We start from the raw sequence: 23109 nt of genomic DNA on the forward strand, positions 1-23109 counted from the left end.
CTCCATAACATTAACACTATCAGTAGGCCTGCAGCAGCGGATAATCCTGGCAGTTTAATGTATCACCACATGCTGCACTGCTCAGAAGCTCATATTGGTGTCCATGCGCACACACTCATGCACACCCCTCTTGTATATGCTGTCTTGCCCGTGACACGGATCACCTGCCTGCACGTGCAGTATGTGAGGGACATAATTCAAGCTTACCTGAAGCACACACTACTGACATTTTTTTTTGCTCACCCAAGCACTTTTTCACAGGCAAAACTGAAATTCTCCCAAGACCTTTTTCATACTGTAGTGTACTGGTGTTTATCACATTTTTCTGAAATCATCGAACCAAACCCTTTCCAGTTGGATGTGCCCTCTATCTTACTGGATGGATGGATGGATGGATGGCTGGATGGAAGGCATTCCATCATTGAGCCCTTGCTGCATTAAGGAGTGGGTTTTTATGAAAAGGCTTTTACACATCATACCCATATGTGCTTAGAAGATCCACATTATTCTGAAATATGCACGTAATATACAGTGGTCAAATTGTATTCTTTTTTAGAGTTTGTAGACCATTTTTGCAAAGCATAAAAGGGTTACTTTTGTTCTATCCCCATTTTCAGTTTTCTTTGACTGATTCACACAGCTGCAACCTCTGTGAAGATAAATGCAACGGAAAGGGAATGATTCTCAAGAGCTAAGAAACGTAAAAAAAATCCATGCGATATATATTTTTAATGTACTTTTTTTTCCACAAGAAAGCCACGTTCATTTCAAATGGCAAAACATTTCCAATTTCAATTAAATTGGTGATCATTCTGGCAAAAAAGTCTGCCTCTAGATCAACAGGCATTGACCCAAATTGTATAGGAATTGAGATGGAAAAGCTCAAACATCATCAAAGAGTCAGCAAAAAAGTAACAAAGCTTGATAGGTAAGTGTCCCAGAATAACCAGGAAGTGACCTGTAATGGCCCAAAACCAAAAGGAAATGATCCAAAAGAAGTGTAACCCGTATGCCTCTAAAATGTACAGAAAGTGACCCAAAATTAACAGAGGAAAAATGAGTAACAAGAAAGTGGCCCACAATTAACAAAATGCCTGCCATTCGATAGAAGTCCAATTCATTTAAACTTAAGAATTTTGGCTGTGAATGCTCACCTTTAAGTGGTATTGACGGCACCACACGTACAGTTTTAATTTGTACCTGGATGGAGGACAGAATGACTGATCATTTGTCGCTCACAGTTGAAGTGGTTTCTATTGCCGCCAATGGTAGCCACTGCGTTAACAAAAGAGTGACCTGAAAATGCTCCAAAATTAATAGGGAGTCACTGAAGAAGTGATCCATACGAAATTAAGGCATTCCCAATGCAATTTCTCCAGAAATAGCTTTCTAGTGAAAGTATAAGAGAGTTTTGGTAGTTTGCATGAGAGCATTTTGGCAGTGACTCTGAGCAAAAGTATTTCACTAGTTTGTGTCAGAATGTTTTAGCCAAATGGAATTGGGATGAAAATCTTGAGCGGGTGAGAGCGTTTCAGTAGTGCAATCCTGCATTTTGTCTTTGATGGGTTTTTACATTGAAGCTAAGTGCCATTGTGTGTGTGCACACACATCATTCATCATTGTCAAATGTGCTGTCAATGTAAGGTTCTGAACTCTCAAGATTAATGGCATTGTTGGAGATTCACAAAGTCTCTCTCCTATACGAACAAATTGTGTATTAGACGATGTGCAACCATCTCGTGTGTCAAGATAGTTGCTGACCAAGTGTGTCCTCTATGCTGTCATTTGTCTCTATTGAGCTTCATTTGTCCACTTTCTATCATGGCTGTCAATGGATGTGTCGCAGGTGTCTGGCTATACCGCATAATGTCTGTGGCAGTAGAGTGAAGTCTTGGTCCTTGACATGCGTGTAGAAAATAGACAATCAATACTTTCACATAACATACTACAAGTAACTTTTGTTTTGCTTTTCTATTATTTTGTTTTCTTTATCCTCCAATAAAATCCCGTTTACTCTTAAATTAGAATTTTTATGATGTTTTAACAATAGTGTTGCTATTTTGATTGGCCCAACATATTACATTGCAAATTGCAGTTAATATAAAGTATAATAGAATTATACTGCATTTTTCAGACTATAAAGCGATATTGTTCATCAAACAGTATTGTGATTTTAAGAGGGCTCTCGCTGCTGCAAGCTAAGAAGCAAACTGGATTAGATTTTTTTTTCCTTCTTTGCAATTGTAGTGACCTGGTTTTTAAAGATAAGTGCTTTTGTGGATCTACACTGACTGTCAACAGACCAGTAGGATTTAATATATAACATTGTCTGCATTTGAATGATGATGTTGCTATACTGCATTTAGATTAATAACTTTATTAATAAAAAGATTTCTATCTATCAAACATTTCTGGGTAAACACTTATTTGGGCCTCAGTCTTGTTCAAGTTATGTTTGAAAAGTAAATGTTTATAGGTATTATTCTCTGGAAAAGTAACCAAATTATGTTACTAGTTACTCAAGTATGACAGTAACTATGGTATTTTACTTAATATAAAAAAAGAATTAAATTATTTATTATGTGTCTGGTCACCAATTCAGGATGGCCCTTGCCTGGTCCCCATAGATGGCTGGGATAGGTTCCAGCACCCTCATTAATGTGTGTATTTTCACCCTGAAAAGCATTTGTTTATACAGAGTATTGTGTGTGTGTGTGTGCCTAAACCGGGTTTGTGCGTCGGTTAGTAAACCATACTGGTAAGACCCTCCCAGCTCTGTCAAACTGTTTCTGATTGGCTTACTCTGAGATTTTGCCCTATTTTAGCCAATCATTAAGCTCTTCCATGACGTGATTCATTTACATTAGAATGAGAAGAGGCGTGTGCACTCTGGAGGGTTGTACAAGAGCCCAATGCTGCCAACTGAGACACCATGAAGAGAGAAAGCAGCAGAGACGTCTGGAAATGACAGATAGACTCATGTGCCAGTGCACATGTGGCCTTGAACATTCCCTGCAGGCTGAGGGATTGGGATCATTGAGGTTTGGGGAAGATCCTTTCATTCATTCATTTTCTCAACCGTTTCATCCTCACAAGGGTTACGGGGGGTGCTGGAGCCTATCCCGGCTGACTTTCAGGCACGAGGCGGGGTCACCCTGAGTCGGTGGCCAGCTGATCTCAGGGGCACGAGGAGACAGACAACCATTTACGATTACACTCATACCTGTCCAGTCAGCCTACCATGCATGTCTTTGGAATGGGGGAGGAAACGGAATGCACAGAGGAAACCCACATGCAAACTCCACACAGGTGGACCGACTTGGATTTGAACCCAGAACTGTGACGGGGCCGCCCAGTTTGGGGAAGATGTTCATTTGAATAAAAGTTAATTGTGTTTACTGACAGTGTGTTTCACGTTCTTTCCTAAGTACAGATATACGTAGATATTTTGTTTTGGATCATGCGAGGAACAAGGTAACGCTTGTAGAATAACTATAGGGCCATTATAGGTTAAAAATGTAAGGCATTACTTTAGAAGTTATACCAAAAAGTAGTCTCGTTATATGTAAAGTAATACATGTAACGCCGTTCGTTCCCGTGACCGGACGTTTCGTCGAAAGACGTTTGGTCCCCAGACGTTTGGTCCCCGGACGTTTGGTCGACCGGACTTTTGGTCGACCGGACGTATGGTAGCACGGACGTTTGGTAGAACAGACGTTTGGTAGAACGGACGTTTGGTCGCCGGGTTCGCTCGCTGTCAAATTATGACAGAGTTTACTGTTGATATTTTGATATTAGATATTTAGATATTAAACTCACTCTCTCGCTCATGATTATAATTTTGAGAGCTGGTTTCAACAGTAACAACCCGGCGACCAAACGCCCGTTCTACCAAACGTCCGTTCTACCAAACGTTTGTTCTACCAAACGTCCGGTCTACCAAACGTCCGGTCGACCAAACGTCCGGTCGACCAAACGTCCGGTCGACCAAACGTCCGGTCGACCAAACATCCGGGGACCAAACGTCCAGCGACCAAACGTCCAGGGACCAAACGTCTTTCGACGAAACGTCCGAGTACCGTTAGTTCCAATACTGATTGTACTTCCTTGAATGTTTTAAAATTTCACACAAAATTCCATTACATTCTCATGAGAACAGAGTTTGTATTTTGCATTTAATATGGAGAATTACAAAAATGACGAGATGGGAAAGGACACTCAGAAAATGAACAGAATAATGAAATATACACCAATTGTACAAAGTATGCTAAACAAAACTAGTTTCCATTTGACTGCAGTATGCAGTAATGCGATTATGTGGGGATGCTATCTCAATAACAACAAAAGTTTTCTTTGAAATCTCATTCATATTGAGAGTCATCAGACCTATTCATCGTAGCGCTGTAATCATTTCTGGGCGACCTTGGCGTTCCCTCAGAGTGAGAGATCAGACAGATCGGTCTCAGTCAGACAATGAGCGAGAGAAGAGGAGAGTTGGGAGCAGCGGGAAAAGAGCCATGCCAGTAAAAGAGAAAAGTATGCAGCAAATGCCTGCCAGTGAAAAGCAGAGGCAGAGGAGTGATGAAGGGGTTGCTAACGAGAAGGGAGTGGTGAGGGCAAAATGAAACATGAAAGAGTAGGAGAAAAGAGCGAGTGATGGATACTAACAGGATTGCAATTCTGATTTACACCTTATTTAACTATTCGTCAGCATGTAGTTGACATCCCTGTAGCACTGTGCTCTTCAGCTATAGTAAGTAGTGATCACACATTGATCTAGTCAATAGTGCAACAAAAAGACCAGAGACACCATCAACTGAGATGAGCTGTGTGTTTGAGATCATATAAACAAGCGGGACGGCACTTATCCTTGCAAATTCATCTCAATTGCAGAAAAATATTTACTGTTAATGAAAATGCATTTACACAATGTAGACTTCCAGTATACCTAATAACAATATGTTGTTGGCATTGTGTTGCGGCTTCCATCTTCATTTAAGCATAATACACTTGAAAACGACACCAATTAGCACACCAATTAAACGAACAATTTACTTTGAGTAAAAGAAGGCATTATTATTGATTATTGATATTTTTAGTTTGTTTTTAAAAATGTAATTTTACTCTTAAATTCTCGTTTATATTGATTTATTTTATAAATATATAGTTTTTATTTTTTAGTATTTGCATTCTATTCTTCATTTGTTTCGTGACAATACCATAGCATATGTTATATGCCTATTGAAGTGCAGGACATCCAATTCCAATTCCAATACTACTATCGGTATTGGTGCAACACTAGTAACATTTTTTTTCTAAATGACAATACAGTAATACTTTGCGATATGAGCGTAATGCTCGTATATCAATTTACTCGTATCTCATATCAATTTTTCCCATGTAAAATGACAAAATACAAATTAATCCGTTCCCACCACAGGATAATACAATGGAAAAACATCATTTTATTTTGCATAATTCACTACCTACTTACGTAGTAACAAATACCTATCTTATGATCTTCAATACCAAAATGTGATATTACTAAGTACCGATTTAGTGAGGAGTGCGCGGACAAGAGAGAGAGAGTGAGAGCGAGAGAGAGGGAGAGAGAGAGAAAGACAGAGAGAGAGAGAGAGAGAGAGAGAGAGAGAGAGAGAGAGAGAGAGAGAGAGAGAGAGAGAGAGAGAGAGACGAAGGAAGAGGAGAGGGACTTGGTGGAATGCAACGTGTTCGTAACATAACATAAAATTTAAATGTAACTTACATGATGTTAGATTACTATACACACACTTAAAAATAAGTTTTAATCTTACGTTACACTAAATTTAAACTTTCTTGTGCGATTACCAAGGAAAATATTTTAATGTGTTCCACGGCAGTTTTCGGCTTCTTGATTCTACTGCGTAATGTGTATCTGATGCTATAATTACATCCAGAGACTCAGATACACTTCCTGGTTGTACTGCTCATGTGACTTCCTTTTTGAATTCGTCCACATACAGGCAACACTCTTTCAGAATGTGTAATCCAGCAGATGATCCTTTTGATTCATACAGTATCTCAGAAATACCACGTGCGATGATTTTTCCTAAGATTTTCCTTTTAAAGTAGCACATTTGTACTCCCTATTAAAACCATAAATATGGAAGTGAAAATTGTGAATCAGGGGGTGTCTTATATGAGAGAAATCGTAAAATTCAACAATTTTAAGTACATTTTAAGGGTATGTCTTAAACGTGGAGCTGGTCAATATGCGAGAAAACACGATAATACACATGCTGTACATGGAGAAATAATATATTAGTGCTTGGTTTGATTGTCATTCTTTTCAATCTCAAGCTGTCTCTACGGCAGGGTGTCATTGACAAGCTCACAGAGGATATAATTGGCACCGGCCCCATGTGGCATTCTGATGACACTCCATGGTATTCAAGGGCGCACAGATGTAAACAAACACTCTAATGCTTTACCACACAATAACCCCCTATGTCTTTTCACTTAATAGCCGCTCTCTGGGATCCCATAATAGTCATTTTCTTATCACACTGGTTTCTAGCTCAAATTTCCCCCTCCTGGTCCTCTGACAAACGCATATGCCCACCAGTTCTTTTCCTCATGTTTCTTTCATGTGTTTTGTACTAACATTCCAATCTTTCTCCCATTTTAACTGGGATTGTATGCAAATTATGCCCCACAAATGCAAATCTGTCTTAAAAGAGTTTTTCCAGTGAAGAAGTGGAGCACATCTTTTCACACCGTGACAGAGGCGGAGTTTTGTTTCATTTTGAAGGTTACTGGCAAGAACATCTGAAAAGGGAATATCAGGTGCACGCTACCTTATAAACAGCCGCATGACGGTTGAAACAAAAACATGCAGCGATTCAAATTACCATTATGCAATTATTCATGTTTTATTTGTAGAAAACAATGGCTATGTTTAATTGGTTTACCATGGCGTGACTGTTATTCATGTTGTCTGCTAGATGACGTTTTCCCATTTTAGACAGAAACAACATGTTGCACAAAGAATATCACATTTTAAAGGCCTTTTAGACAAAGGCCGACTCAATGATTTACACATTATTTTAGTATAGCCTCACCTTTGCCTCCAATTCCATTGCTTACACCTATCTTGTACAGCCAAGGGGATAAATCCACCGTGTGCGGTCGATTGGTTGCCGGTCTTTTGGTCGCCATCTTTTGTTCGCCGGTCTTTTGGTCGCCGGTCTTTTGGTCGGGGCAACCAAAAGACCGCGACCAAAAGTCCATCGACAAAACAAGGTAAAACAACACGGTCTACACATCAATAAAAGCCAACAATGGCCATGAGCAGTTTAACTGAGCCGATGTGTGAGTGTATAAGAGTGTGTATGTACATGCGTTGTCCCTTTAAGAAGCTACGTCAGTCAGGGTCTTAACAAGTTCTCCAACAAAAAACAATAAAAGTCCGGGAAATTTGGAGCTTTTCTTTATCCTAATAATTACTAGGGCATTAAGTATGACTAAATAGTAATTCGCAGTTTGTATTTAGGGAATTTGAGCAACGATTTAAATGGTAATTATCACTTACCCTCCGGCGACCAAAAGACTGGCGACCAATCGACCGTGTACCAAAAGACCGGCGACCAATCGACCGTGTACCAAATCCACTAAACTAACCAGCAATGAGCCATTCTGTTCCCTCAGTATTCCACACATAATTACAACAGCGTTCAAATAAGAGGAAAGTTTGATTTTCAATGTTTATGCGCAAGTTTTTAAGAGTTGTGTCATTTTTAGGTCATAATTTGTTCATTCCATTTTACACTGAACCCTTCTGAAAAGGCCATGTTTACGCTGCAGCTGTGGACGGCTGCATTTCCTCCAAAAAAGGAGAAAGGAGTGCTATCCGTGGTGCTGAAACGATTAGAACTGGGTGAATTTAAGTTGGAGTGTCGCAAAATATATCAATTTGGAGTTTTAAAAAAAGCTAAATGTAGAATAATTTCAGCACTGTCCAAATGTAGTATAATTTCAGCACTGTCATTTTTTTAATTTCACCATGTTTGTATGGCAACTAGGATGCCCTCCTCCCACCTACTTTCCCCTCAAACTCTCCATTGGAACCCCGTTACCTTTCCATTTACCCAATATCTCCTTGCAATTTATCTACACAAATCTGCTCTGTTATAACCCTCGTTTTACCTGAAGGCAAACTTTCACCTCACGCAATTATTTCTCTGATAAGTTAAAAGTAGTGCGTGCGCTTCTGTACCCTTGTTTGTGATGTGACGCAAGCTTGACTGCCGTTTGTTTGTAAGTATACATGCAACCATCTGTGAATGTAGGACTGTGTTAAAAATGTGAGAGCAGGTGTGTCTGCTTGTGTGTGTATGTGTGTGTGTGCATGTGTGTAGAACAGGGTGGCTGTCCTGAGGGCAGCTCTCCCTAGTAGAAGCGAGTGCAGTAGCAGCTGACCAGCTGTCCCCCTCGCAGCTAGCAGCATGTTGGCTCTTCTATCTGTTCTCTCTTTACTTGTCTCTCTTCACCTCTCCTGCTTGACCCTCTCTATAAAAGTCCCTTTTTTGCCACCTTCATCATATCTGTCCTGCTTCAATCCAATCAGGATATCACATAACCTTTTCCTTTCCCCGCTTTCTTCGTCTTATCACTCGCCCCTTCCTGTCTCTTGGAAAACATTAATCAAATTTTACATCCTGCAGGTTTCAAGATTCCTGTCATCTTTTAAGCAGTATCAAAAATATATAAGCCTCAAAATGAGCTCAGCAGAGATTGAGAGGGAGAAGAGGAGGATTTGGCTGTAATTAAAACTTGTGGGGAAAAAAAATAGGTTCATTTTGTTTATCGTATGGTTCTTGTGTCAGCCATGAAAACATCCCACCTAAATCATCAGATATGGTCATTCCATCATGAGAGATGGCTGTAAATGTTATCTTTTGGTTATTTGCATTCACTATAATGTACAGTGTGCAGAATTATAATGATAATAAGTGGTAATATTCATGTCAAGTCAGGAAAATAATTTCTGGGGAATGCTTTTCCTGTAGATTTTCAATCACTTCCTATTAATTTTGGGGCATTTTATGGTCACTTCCTTGTTAACTAAGCAGGTCTCATTGAGGGCGCTAGATGTCTAATCTATTTTTTAATCAGGGATGGGCAAATTAACAAATTCAGTTGATCATCATAGTGTGCTTCAATCTTATTGCTTTTCAGTTACCTTAAATGACAATCTCCAAAATAGTAATAAATTGTGTGTGTGTGTGTGTGTGTGTGTGTGTGTGTGTGCGTGTGCGTGTGGGTGTGTTACTCCATCACCCTCCATCTCTTTACTCTGGAGATTTAAATTAGTTTAATTAAGAGGTAATTATGCATGGACAGCTGACACAGCATGATCTTGAAGACTTCTTGCCCTCACTGTCATCACTGTGAAATTCCATTACTGCTACCAACAAGCTTCCATTCTTGCTCCTCTATATTACCAGGGTTTCCCAACCACTGCGCGGCACAGTGGTGTACCATAAGCGATGGTTAGGTGTGCCACAGGAAATTACCTTCCAAGAAGTTATATATTATAATATTCCGAGAGAAAAATGTTAATATTACAATATTCAAATTGTAATATGACAAGATTCAAGTTTTTGAGCCTATCCCAGCTGACTCCGGGCCAGAGGCGGGGGACACCCTGAATCAGGCAGCCAATCGCAGGGCACAAGAAGAAAAACAACCATTCACGCTCACTCTCATACCTAGAGTTTCCAATTAGCCTACCATGCATGTCTTTGGAATGTGGGAGGAAACCGGAGTACCCGGAGGAAACCCACGCAGGCCCGGGGAGAACATGCAAACTCCACACAGATGGACATGACCTGGATTTGAACCTAGGACCCCAGAGGTGTGAGGCCGACGCGCTAACCACTAACTCCACCGGGCCGCCTGACCACAAAACATTTTTTTAAAATACAATATTAAGAGATTGAAGTAATCTTGTGAGGAAATAATTCAATCAATATACATTTTTACATCATGTGAACTGGAACTTGTGGGACGTAAGGTCGGTGTAAAAGCCCGGTGAACGAGTTTTTAGCATGTCAGCCTCACAGCTCTGGAGTCGAGGGTTCAATCCCAGGTGGGTTCTCATTTTGAGGAGTTTCCTTTCACCCAAAGTCAGCTGGGATAGGCTCTGGCAAATGACACAACTATTTAAAGGATGTGTGGAATGGATGATGAATGCATGACTGAATGAAGTGGGAGGATTGGCAGCCCCCCACTTCAAATGGATTGGAGATCTACTTGAGACAACCTTATTTAGAGAATTTAGGTTTTAAGATTATATGGCACTGAAAGAGATCATAAAACAATAACATCATTTGGGATTATCGAAAATGGCATACGGAATAATTGGGGTATCAAAATCAATAAAAATAAATTGCACGTCATGAAGGTTTCTCGTGGTATCATTATCCACCCCCATTTTCTTGACTTATTGAATAAACAAATAAGAGAAAAATCAGGCTGTCGTCCTAATGGGAAAATGCGCAATGCTGAACTTTTTTTCTTCTAACAAGATAAAAATAATACAACAAATTGGTGTGAGAGAGCGGGGGAAATAAAGAGGGTAGGATTTAATCGCTGAGGAAGAAAAAATAGACCCACAAAATGGAGGAGCGCTAATAAGCGCAGTATGGGGTGAAAATGAGGCCAAAATGTTTTTATAGCCATGATGGGAAGATGAAAGTAAAGTAAGTCTTCTTTTTTCATTGTCTGTATGCACAAGTAAACATTGCATGTGGTTTTGTGATCATGTGAAGTGGAAAAATAATACTACAATTATTTATAGATGAATCACCGTAATATACAGTTTCTGTATGAATCATTTTCTGTGCGTTGGTGTTTGAGTATGAACTACCTTTGGAGTGAAATGCACTATGATCCGTTTTTCTGGCACTTACCATACAAGCCGAACATTCAACAAAAAACACATTTACATGCAGCAAATAGCTCATATTCTAATGCGTATGAAAATACGGGCAGATGTGACACAGCATGGAGCTTTTGTCCTTTAAATAAACATGTCAACAGTTATTGCAAATGAGTCCTAGGGCAATCTACTATACTAATGTATGTGTGTGTGTGTGTGTTTGTGTGTGTGTCTGGAGCAGGGTGCGTATGTATGGCGTCAAGCAGTCAAAATAAAGAAAGAAAAGATAGGTTACCCTGCAGAGCCGCCTCTAACTACTGAGGAGACTACGGTCCTCTGGAGTGTGCAGGACACTGCTGAGGACTTTTTACGACACTGTGGTGGCATCTACAGTGTTTTATGCAGTGGTCTCTTGGGGATGCGGGAGCACGGAGAGGGACAGGAACAGGCTGAATAAGCTGGTCAGGAGGGCCAGCTCTGTTCTGGGCTGTCCTTTGGACTCTGTAGAGGAAGTGGGAGAGCGGAGGATGCTGACCAGGATGATGTCCATCATGGACAGCACCTCCCACCCCCTGCATGAGTCTGTGGAGTCCCTCCAAAGCTCTTTCAGCAATAGACTGCTGCACCCTCATTGCAGGAAGGAGCGCTTCCGCAGATCCTTCCTCCCATCACCTGTCAGGCTCTTTAACAAAACACATGCCTGAGTGTTACGACCTATCGTATGCATGCATGTACATCTTAGTGCATGTATGTATATGTGTATGTACACGTATGTGTATATGTATGTATATATACGTATATTGGACAGTTTTTTCCCAACATCCATCAGAACTCTAAATTGCGGTAACACAACACACATTCCCTTCTGAGGTATTATGAAAAGATGTTTGGGTGGTGATCTGCCTCCTACTAGCTGACTCAAGGTAAGTGAAAGACAGTGAGAGGTAAGTGACCTGTATCCATAACAGCAGAATGCCAATTACAAGTCCGTAACTATCACTTATTTAGGTCTTTTGCCGAGTAAACGTAGCTTATGGAGAAGCACCACCAATTTCGTCACACGCAGTTTCTGGGTGTGATGAGAAGTAGGCTTTTTTTGTTGTTGATAATGACGACAGGGCCTATGTCCGATTATTATTATTATTATTGTATTTCAGCAACACGCTTATTTATTCATATATTTATTCATGTATTCATTTATTAACTTACTTATTACCTATCTATTTATGTCTATAATGCCTTCTGCATCCTCACCCTCTTGCTACTGTGACAACGAAATTTCCCGAATACGGGATGAACAAAGTTATCCAATCCAATCCAATTCACTATGTGAGTAGGAGAGAAAGATAACCTGTCTGGTGGTCTTTTGTGTGTGTGTAATCAGACATATTTGTGAGTGACACCTGTGGGTTTATTTTCATGACGAGTACCAAGATATACTGTCGCATTGTGACTCCTGGTGAGAAGCCATTTTAGACTATGTTGGTTATTTGGTTGGTAATTTAAGGAGTCAAATTACAACTTGCCGTATACATTTACCACTGTCTTATTTTTGTTATTATTCAACTACCTGTAGTTGTCTTTACATTGACCTGAGTTTGAGTAGAACCATGGCTTTTCATGCCACTTTGTGACAAAAGCATTACTCATGCTATTTCTGGACACATTCAGTGTATGTTTTGTTCTTAACTCTCATTTTTCTGCTCTTAACACCCATTGTTGTTCTTTTTTATTCTCACCTAAATGTCCTATTTGAATTTCAAATCTTTGCTTTGCGTGTATGAGTTGTTCCATTTTGGTGTCTAAATTTGTGACACCAAATTTATAGCAATACAGAAAAATGCCACACTCTATCTTGTCAGTTTGAGGGTAAGCTTTAGTGTGAGGACTGACCGTTGTTGGAGCGTAACGCCCTAGCCGAGATACCGTTGGTCCCTATAGGGTGATGTATTCCGATCCCATCCACAACTCCTGCCTCGCCTGGCTGCTTCAGCAACTCTGTCAAAGTCCTGCAGAAAAGAAGAAGAGCGCTGCATAAAGCAAAGTGGAAAAACAAAGGAAAACGTGACAATTACTGTGTCTGCTAACTTGCAGGTCATTGTAAAATTCCAGGGCAGTGAACCTGAAGCTAAAATGAGGAGTCCTCTTACCATGTACATAGTAGTATTAGCAAAAATTCTGTATAACTGCAAACAGTGTTTATATAAGCAGATCACTTTTCATGTGCAAAAAAACTAACAGAGAACTCTTTTGAGTTTTCATTACAGAAGTGAACTCAAAGATGAAAACTAATATGTCGGTGGAAGTTTGCCAACGGGGATGTCGAACAATGAGTTTTCCCTACTTGCCAACTTTTATTGTTTGATGCCTTTGATCAACTTCGGATGCCTCAAAAGTAAACAATTTGACGAGAAAAATCTAAAATCTGTGCCAGATGGTAAAAGCTGATTTTTAACAGAAAGTTCTAATTTTATAAAAGCATTTTCATTTTCTTAGTGTGCTCCTTTTTCAAGTTATATTTATGGAAATAAACAGATCTTTAAAAACCATTGCGTCTTTCCCCTGTCTACTTTAGTCGAATGATAGAACTCCGGTGGTAAACCATGTTATTTTCACATACTATCTTTAAATGTAATTTATAAGATGGTAATATTGTATTTAACAAGGTTTAGAAGAAAAGACTCCCATATAAGTTATCAGATGGCTTTTCTAACTATAATATATAACGTTGTTATATATCAGAATATTATTTTCTAGAATAATGTGCTTTTTTTAAATTCCCAAATTGAATTTTGTTGTGGTTGTTGTTGTTGTTGTTTTTTAAACCCATCCACTAATTTAACTCATTGGCTGCCATTGATGGCACTAAAAGTCCATTAATTTTACCGACCCTGTCAAAATTGATTGGACATCTAGCGGTGTCAATGGCACTGAAACGTCTTCCCGATTTTAATTAATTAGACGTCTGGCGCATCAGGCGTCAGGCAATGAGTTAAATACTAAAAAATAAATTAACTTTAAGTTACTTGGGTCCGTAACCAGTGTGTAATTTAGTTTTTTTTCTTTTAATTTCGTTAATTTATTTTTTATTAACATTCTAATAATTTATAAAGTAATTTGTAATTAACATAATATATGGAAAAAACTGCAATAATAATGATTTCAGTAAATGCAGTATAGGGCAGCCCAGTAGTCAAGTGGTTAGTGCATAGGCCTCACAGTTCTGAAATCGAGGTTTGAATCCCAGGTGGGTTCCTATATGGAATTTTCTCCCAGTACTCCGGTTTCCCCTCACATCCACAAAACATATATGGTAGGCTGGTTGAACACTCTAAATTGCCCCTATGTATGAGTGTGTTGAATGTATGGTTGTCCGTCTCCTTGTGCCCTGCGATTGAATGAGTGGCCACCAATTCAGGGAGTCCCCTGCCTGTTGCCCATACTTGGCTGGGATTGGCTCCATACCCCCCACAACCCTAGTGAGGACAAGTGGTATGGATAATGAATGAATATTTGCAGTATATTGCCATTCATCCTCTTTTTTCCTGTTTGTCTTATATCCCATGTTATATTTTTATATAAGACCTTTTTTCTACTAAACCTAAAGTATGTACCGCTTCAACTGACAATTTATACCCGTAATTGCCACAATATTCTAATCCCACTATCAAAAGTTAGGTAACCTCCTGTAAAAAACAAAGACTAACTAACCCTAACTCCTCCCCTAAAATGAGACCTGTGGTTATGAGAGTCCTAACAATAAAACATGAGCAACCACAGCAGTTAACTGCTGTCACAACAGTGAGATCTCTCTTAGGTAGCCTTGCTCTCACGCCAGGATGCAATAGTTGCATGCTTTGTCCCACATACACACAGGCGGCCTGTGGTATTTTAAATGCACAAAGTGCAGAATACTTTTAAAGATGGACCAGTAGACCTTTTCCTTTCCAACATGTATGTGTATTTATTTATCAGTTCGTTCATTCGTTCGTTTCGTTCCTTCCTTCCTTCCTTCCTTCCTTCCTTCCTTCATTAGTTCGTTCGTTCGTTCGTTCGTTCGTTCATTCGTTCCTTCCTTCTTTCCTTCCTACCTTACTTTCTTCCTTTGTTCCTTTGTTCGTTCCTTCCTTCTTTCCTTCCTACCTTACTTTCTTCCTTTGTTCGTTCATTCGTTCCTTCCTTCTTTCCTTCCTACCTTACTTTCTTCCTTTGTTCCTTTGTTCGTTCATTCGTTCCTTCCTTCTTTCCTTCCTACCTTACTTCCTTTGTTTGTTCCTTCATTCATTCATTTATTCATTCATATTTGGAACCGCATAATTCTCACAAAGGTAGTGGGGTGCTTTAACCTATCCCAGCTAATTATGGGAAGAAGGCAGGAGACACTGAATTGGTTACCAGCTAATCGCAAGGCACACGAAGACGAACAACCATTCATGCTCGCACTCATACCTTGAGACAATTTAGAGTGTTGAGTCAGCCTGCCATAAAAGTACAAAAAAAATCAAACAGTTGCGGCATGTCAACAAAATATACAGTTAGAATCGGCATGAAAGCATGATTCCAATGATGCCAAGATCATTATTGTATTTCAAGTAATAGGAAGTGAGATGGGTGTCTTTTGAACTGTCAGATTTGCAGTGATATTAACATAGTAAATAAGCTTTTTCGGTCGCCTGGAAAAAAAAAAGAAATAATAGATCATGGGAGGTGGGATTCATGAAAAGTAGATCTTGGAGCAAATAGTTTGTGCACCCCTGCTTTAAATCATAAACGATCTATTGTTTTTTTTTCCTGGAAGCTTGAATGCCAAAAATTTTACCCACTCAATAATTGTTCTGGCAGGTCAGAGGTCATTGTGTCCTTCCTCTCACTTGATGTAGTTGAGTGATGGATGCATATAAGCACAGCAAATGAACACACTATTTCTATCACAAATACATTTGACATTTTGTCATAATTCATTTAATTGACTTTCTCCCCGACTACTACTTCTCAGGTTTTTTTGGGCCCATAATTAATTTTATCCAACAGCCTTCCACTGATCTCCTGATGGATGGCTAAATTATGTATTAATTTCCCGAATACGGGATGAAATAAAGTTCTAACCAAACCTATTCACCATTGTATATATTATAATAAAGATGGAAATTCACATCTTAAAACGGGCAAAGCGAGATGTGCAGGCAGAGACTAATGTGTATTGATAATGCAGGCTGCATTAATGTAAAATGAGAGAAAGACAAAGAAACACGCATCTCCTTCATAATTGTATTTTGACTTGTATGGTTCAAACATGCACAATTATAATGACAGATTAAACATATTATTTGAAATAGCATCAATTCTAGCAACTGCCAGTAGTATTATTGACAGTCGGCATGGACATGCCAACAGAATCCTAATACTGACAAGGCAACTCATTTTTCTCCCTTTTAAAAGCCTTATTCAATGAAATATGTCGGAATTGTTAACACCAGTCTTTACTTTCGGCCAATCCAACAATTTATTAATTTTTCCTTTGACTTTACAGCACCTTAAACCTAGTAAGAATTTGTCACGTGCCAACAAATCTTTCTTACTTGTTCGCTGACATATCAATAAATAGACAAGAAGAAAATCACTAATGACAGAACTGACAAAAAAGGCCGCAAAAACATCCTGTTTTAGACAGAAGGGATGATGGATTACTTAAGAATTTGGTTGATGGGACATACATCAATTATTTAAGGCTGAAATCTGCAGTGATTTAACAATTAATAATAACAACCTTTCACTTCAGTGTCAAACAGAGTTCATCATAAAATTAATATGAACTGAAAAGGAGCCTTTTAATCCCACTTTAATGTTTGTGATACATTTCATTATATGGTAGCTGATTCCGAGGTACCAGTTGGTAATTGAGACAATTATGTGAAAGTTTGCAGTTAACAAGGTCTGATGAAGCCAAATGTTGGCGGCAACAGTTATGAGGGAAATACGTGCAAGGAACTATGAATCTAATCTGCCAATTAATTTGATTAATTAGATGTTCAGCCAACCATTTCATCCTCAGTGGAAGAAAGTGGACGTGAGGTAGCCAATTTATACATAGATAACTAAAAATAGAATACAGACCAAAGGTTGACTAAGCATTATAAAATGCTATTGTGTCTCAAAGACCTGTGGAAAATTTCAGTCTATCCCTTCTGTGAAATAATTTATACACTGTATTCACAATTTAACAATTTTAAACTGTACCTCAGGTATCATTTTCATTAAGCTATCAGAAAAACAAATACAACATTCATTCGTTTTCCGCACAACTCAGCATCATAATAGTGCTGGACCCAATCCCAGCCAACTATGAGCACCAGGTGGAGGACATGTAGACAGCCTTTCACACTCATACCTAGGAGTAATTTAGAGTATTAAACAAGCCTACCATACATATTTTAGAATGTAGGAGGAAACCGGACCACCTAGAGAAAACACACACAAACCCAGGAGAACAAGCAAACTCCACATAGGAAGGTCGCAACACACCTGGAAATGAACTCTCGATCTCAGAATTGTGAGGCCAACGCACTAACCACTTCTTCAACCCTCGCAACAAATACACATATACAAGGGTGGCCAACAAGCTAGACACGAAGAGCAAAAACGTTAAACTAAGGCAGAGAAATAGCATCTAAATGCTACTTAAGTTGTTTGTAGTTTTTAGGACGTGACCTGCACAATTAATTCATCGTGACCGGACGTTTCGTCGAAAGACGTTTGGTCCCTGGACGTTTGGTCGACCGGACATTTGGTCGACCGGCCGTTTGGTAGAACGGACGTTTGGTAGAACGGACGTTTGGTCGCCGGGTTCGCTCGCTGTCAAATTATGACAGAGAGTTTACTGTTGATATTTTGATATTAGATATTTAGATATTAAACTCACTCTCTCTCTCTCATGATTATGATTTTGAGAGCTGGTTTCAACAGTAACAACCCGGCGACCAAACGTCAGTTCTACCAAACGTCCGTTCTACCAAACGTCCATTCTACAAAACGTCCATTCTACCAAACGTCCGGTCAACCAAACGTCCGGTCGACCAAACGTCCGATCGACCGAACGTCTGGGGACCAAACGTCTTTCGACGAAACGTCCGAGTACCTTAATTCATTTACCCACATTGCCTCCTCCCATTGACGAGTAGAGGAGGCAAGACAAACACACTTTTGTTTTTAAAATACCTATTAGAGAGGCTGAAGGAGTCAACCACTGTGAAAACAAACAGCTGCAGCATTGCAAGTTGCACATTATTCCAAGATTGTGGCAGCACAGTGCTTATTTGGTAACTAAATAGGCTTCCCTTTTACAATTTCTAAAGATGCTAAAAATAAAGTGAGAACATCCCCCTCTGGCCATTGAATAAGAGATTCACTATTGTACACACTTATACCATTTCCAAGGGGGCGCCTAATATTCGTAACACAGTATTTTGGAGCTGAATCACTCCTCACTGTCACAGCAGGTTAGTGTGGAATAAACACCACCCACAGATCATTCCAAGGGCCACTAAAGTAATCTGAATGGAAACATGGAGGCAGAAACAGTCCTGCTGGTTTTCTATAAAACAGTCAACTCTCTAAGGTCCAACACAATCTGTTCTGGGACACTGGTCACCACCGAGTTCTTCAGATTTTAAAACCATTTAAAAAATGGTGGAAAGGCCTTGTTATGGTATATTAGATAATTGTTGATTAGAGAGAGGATATCCGCAGACATATTTCAGTTGACAGCAGTTATTAACAACTCATTTAATGAGGGTGCCTGCTTATGTTGGCTGTTGACACACCAGCTAAGCGCACTGACAACGTTCTAGTTATCCACGGGTTGCTGTGTCCTTGTACGAAGAAATTTTGTCATGCGACGTGATTTTGCCATTTTTAAAGGGAATGATATGTCTTTCTTTTATTTATGCCAAATAGAATGGTGAGTGGTTAGCACATGGGCCTCACAGCTCTGGGGTCCTGGGTTCAAATCCAGCGTGGGTTTTCTATATCTATATCGGACAGTATCAGATTTGGTCACACGATTTGATTCGAGACAGTATTCACATGTGTTTTCAGCACCATCACACTTTTCCTTACTGTAAGTCAAACCACTAGGAGAACATATTCGCTATGTGGGACTACTTCTCTTATAAAAATAATAATAATAAAAGAATAACAAATAATGTTTGTCAACATAGCATTTTTTAGAGCTCACCAACACAAAACATGATTTGTCATTTACTGGTTACATTATTTTTTCCAGTCTAAAAATATGGCTATCAAATCAGAAGTGGTAAAACATTTCGAAAAATCGGAAAAAAACATCAGCGAAACAGCCCTACTTTTTAGCCAAACACTGTCATCCGAGCAAGACCTACAAACACAACCATATGTAGTTTGCACACACAAGGTTAATTTAAAAAAAGTAGGTTAAATAAACACTCATCTTGGAAGGTTTGATACACTGGTCTCTTGGGGCAAACCAACATTTTTACACAAACACACGCACACAGACACCCCACGTCTATGCAGCCGACACAGTTGTGCTATAGCTGCCAGATAGTGCGCCCTTTTAGGCTTGGTACAGAGCCTGAATCTGTCTCCCACCCTGCTGAATTCCTATTAGAGCTGACAGCTGCCAAATAATGTCCCTTGGCATGGCTGAATGGCCGCCATGCCAGGGCCTGTTTGTGTTCATGCACTGTCTCTGAGCCATTTACATGATGCACTAAAAGAGATGCCAAAGCATGGTCTTCCTTTGGGAATCAAATGGTTAAATTAATAGAACATTAACAAACAAAATAGTTTAAACATGCATTAATTCAAGTGAAAGTGTATTGCTAAATTGATCACATCGCTTAATTCATTCTGACCTGTCATAAAAGCATAAAAAATGTTAATTATTACAAATAAATATTGCTAAACATTCAATCAATCGCACAGTAATTAACAATCACTGTAAATTTTAGACTATAAAGCACACCTGGCTATAGGCTACATTATTCACTCCTAACGGTCAAGATGATACTTAAGTTTTCAACAACAAATACTACATATGTACTTTTTTTTAATACTACATAAATGAAAAACCCTAAATTAAATGTTATTTTTCAATTAACTCTTTCAGTGCCATTGATATTGAGATATACCCAGTCATAAAACCTCTTAAAACTAAAATAAAGTGCTTTGAGTGAGTTAGTTTATCACTAGTAGATGCCCAATCCAATTGAAGTGGGTGAATGGCAGAAAATCAATAGTGCAAAATCAAATTCATACCACGACAACAAATTTATGGTGACCTCAGCTGTGGCCGCGTGAAAACAAATAAAAAAATAAATATTGATATTTGATCGATAATTTCTTGTATCCACCCGTGACACTTGTGAGGATAAGAGGTTTGGAAAATGAATGACTGAATGAATGACGTATCCAAATGAAACAATTCTATATCGAAACCACAATGAGTTAACACGGAAAATATCCTTCACTACTATCAAAAAGAGTGCAAAATCAAATTTACCCCATGCCAACAATTTTTCAGGCATTATTAAATAAATAACTGAGTACTAACTAATTTAGTGTATATTCAGTATTTTTTTTAACTACAATACTTTTGACATATTAACTAAAGACATCCAGCTCTACAGCCTGTAAAAATCTATATATACGCAACAACTGTCCATCCATCCATCAATTTCAACACCGCATATCCTTGTTAGATCTGCGGGGTGCCGGAGTTTATTTCAGCAGAATACACCCTCAACTGGTCACCTGTCAGTTGCAGGACACGGACAGAGATAGACAACGCTACCCACAATTAAATCAGCTGGGATAGGATCCAGAACCCCACGACCATGACAAGGCTAAGTTTTGAAAATGGATGGATGAACTACAACCTGCAGGGTTCATTGTTGGAAATGATGGTAAATCTCAAACCCAGTCAAGGGTGAGCATTTCACTCTCTTATTGAATTTCATTACAATATTGTCACGAGCAGCTCGTTTGTCCCTCCTGCCTTGCTGTCAGGTTCGAGCAGCTGCGAGTGATTCATGATTACTTCTGGATGTGTGTATTTAAACAAAATTGGTATTCATTTGTCGGATCGTACTGCGTGATACTGCATACATCGCTGCAAAGGTACTGTTCTCCATGCTCCGGTTTTGTTTCGTTTTGGGATGTACAAGTCCTTGTTATTTTGTAAGGCGTTTTGAGTCATTAAAGTTACTATCATGAGCACAGTTCGTCTCGTCCCCTCCTGCTTCCCCGCTACTGGGTCCAAATCCCTCTGATCGCGCCACGACGTCTCGGCGCAATCGTAACAAATATAGATGGGGTGTCCTGTTGTGGGCAATGGTGTCAAGGAGTGATTTTTCAAATCAATGTTCCTAAAGTTACAAATGTTGCTAAGATAACTTTTCTGCAGTTTAAACCAATGTTTTTTTATTTTTTATGATGCTTGCATCGTGTTGTGACAAATTTCCGAAAGAAAGCCAGCATACTGCGGGCCTAGTAAACCAGTTACTGGCAGGCTTTCACTGCAGAGAAGGCAGTGTTGAAGATGATGTCATAGAAAATACCATATGTCATATTCTGAGTCACTGCCCCATCTCATTATTTTTAGGGTATAGGCTTATTTTAGAAATGACCAAAAGCACTTGCAAATATTCATTTTGCTCAAGGGAATTATTCTCAAACACGCAGCATGACACACACACAGCCCGCACATAAATATGCCTACACGTAGACACAAACGTAATCCTAGACACGCACAAAATATACCTACATAGGTGCACACATACACATTTGTTAAAGGGCAATCAGTCATATTGCTATTCTATTAGTAGTTTTAAGATAATCAACAATGATATCATGATGCTCTGGTGCAGCATCATCCATTGTATTGTATTGATCATTTTTCATCGTTTATTAATGTTTTAACGACTTAAATAACTCACTGAAAATCGCCGATATCCATACTGTTGGATGTTAAATGCCAGTACACACTGACCTTTTCTAGCCATCATCTATATTTCCATTCATTCATTTTATTTCGTCTGTCATCCTGGTAAGACAATGAAACTAAGGCCACGTTGAGCCAGAAATAGTCCAGATATCCATATGGAGATGCCGAAGTGCATGAAACTTTCAATTTGGCGATGTAATATGTACATGCCCTATCTATAAGTGGCAGCACCATGAAAACCCCATTTCTGCACGTAACGCCTTTGCTCTTGCTGGGAAGTACGGGAGGCAGATAGTGTTGCACAATTGAGCTTTTTCCAGACGTAAGAAAAATATATTGGACAGGCTGATAAAGGTTTGGGCTACGTTTAACAACATGTTATCTTGGAGACGAGGTTGTATTTTTTTTTCATTGAAAAGGGTTGTTTTAAATATGTCATTGTGCTGGAGATCATCTTATCTACTCTGAAAATACTGGAGACAGACGCTAATAAAATTCAGTTTTGTGTCTTCAATTGAGAGGCCTGGTGGAAAGTGCACCGGCCTCGCAGTTCTGAGATCGAGGGTTCGGTCCCGAGTCTTGACCTTCCTGTGTGGAATTTGCATGTTCTTCCCGGGCGTTTGTGGGCTTTCTCCGGGTACTCCGGTTTCCTCCCACATCCCCAAAACATGCAGGGTAGGCTTGTTGAACTTTCTAAATTGCCCCTAGGTAGCACATATGGTTGTCTGTCTCTTTGTGCTCTGCGATTGGCTAGCCTTCAATTGAGGATGTCCCCCGCCTGGGGCCCGTAGTTAGCTGTGATCCAGCACCCCCTCTGGCCCTTGTAAGGATAAGCTGTATGGAAATTGAATGAATGAATGGATGAATGTTTTTAATTGTTTAGTGGTGATGACAGGGATATGCGTTTTTAAAATTTCCACCCTGGAACCAATATTTAGGTTTTTGCAGTTTTAGCACCCCAAAATGTCATCTCGTTTAAAATAATCTGGACATCAGAGAAAATGTTATGCACTTCCTCCGTTACAGTTGTCATGTAAACATTCCCTGAATAAATCTAGCTACAAATGTAGTGCTTAGGGGATCATTCACATAGTGGTCACATTTATGTCTCGGTAGCCACTAACTTTTTGAAAATCTAGTTTTTGGCCATAACGCGGTTATACAGAGCCATGTAAACATCTTTCAAACCGTAATATATTTGTAT

General features: G+C 39.3%; 1 protein-coding gene across 1 annotated transcript in view; it reads right to left on the reverse strand.

The window, feature by feature from the left end:
* The window catches only part of LOC144088923 (protein shisa-8), a 69513-nt gene that overhangs the window by 23892 nt on the left and 22512 nt on the right, over positions 1–23109 (reverse strand). The window contains exon 3 of the mRNA XM_077619663.1: positions 12818–12933. Within this exon, the coding sequence (XP_077475789.1) occupies positions 12818–12933 (116 nt within the window). The remainder of the gene's footprint in view (positions 1–12817; positions 12934–23109) is intronic.

The sequence above is a fragment of the Stigmatopora argus genome, chromosome 14 (assembly GCF_051989625.1).
Source record: "Stigmatopora argus isolate UIUO_Sarg chromosome 14, RoL_Sarg_1.0, whole genome shotgun sequence".
Classification (NCBI taxonomy): domain Eukaryota; kingdom Metazoa; phylum Chordata; class Actinopteri; order Syngnathiformes; family Syngnathidae; genus Stigmatopora; species Stigmatopora argus.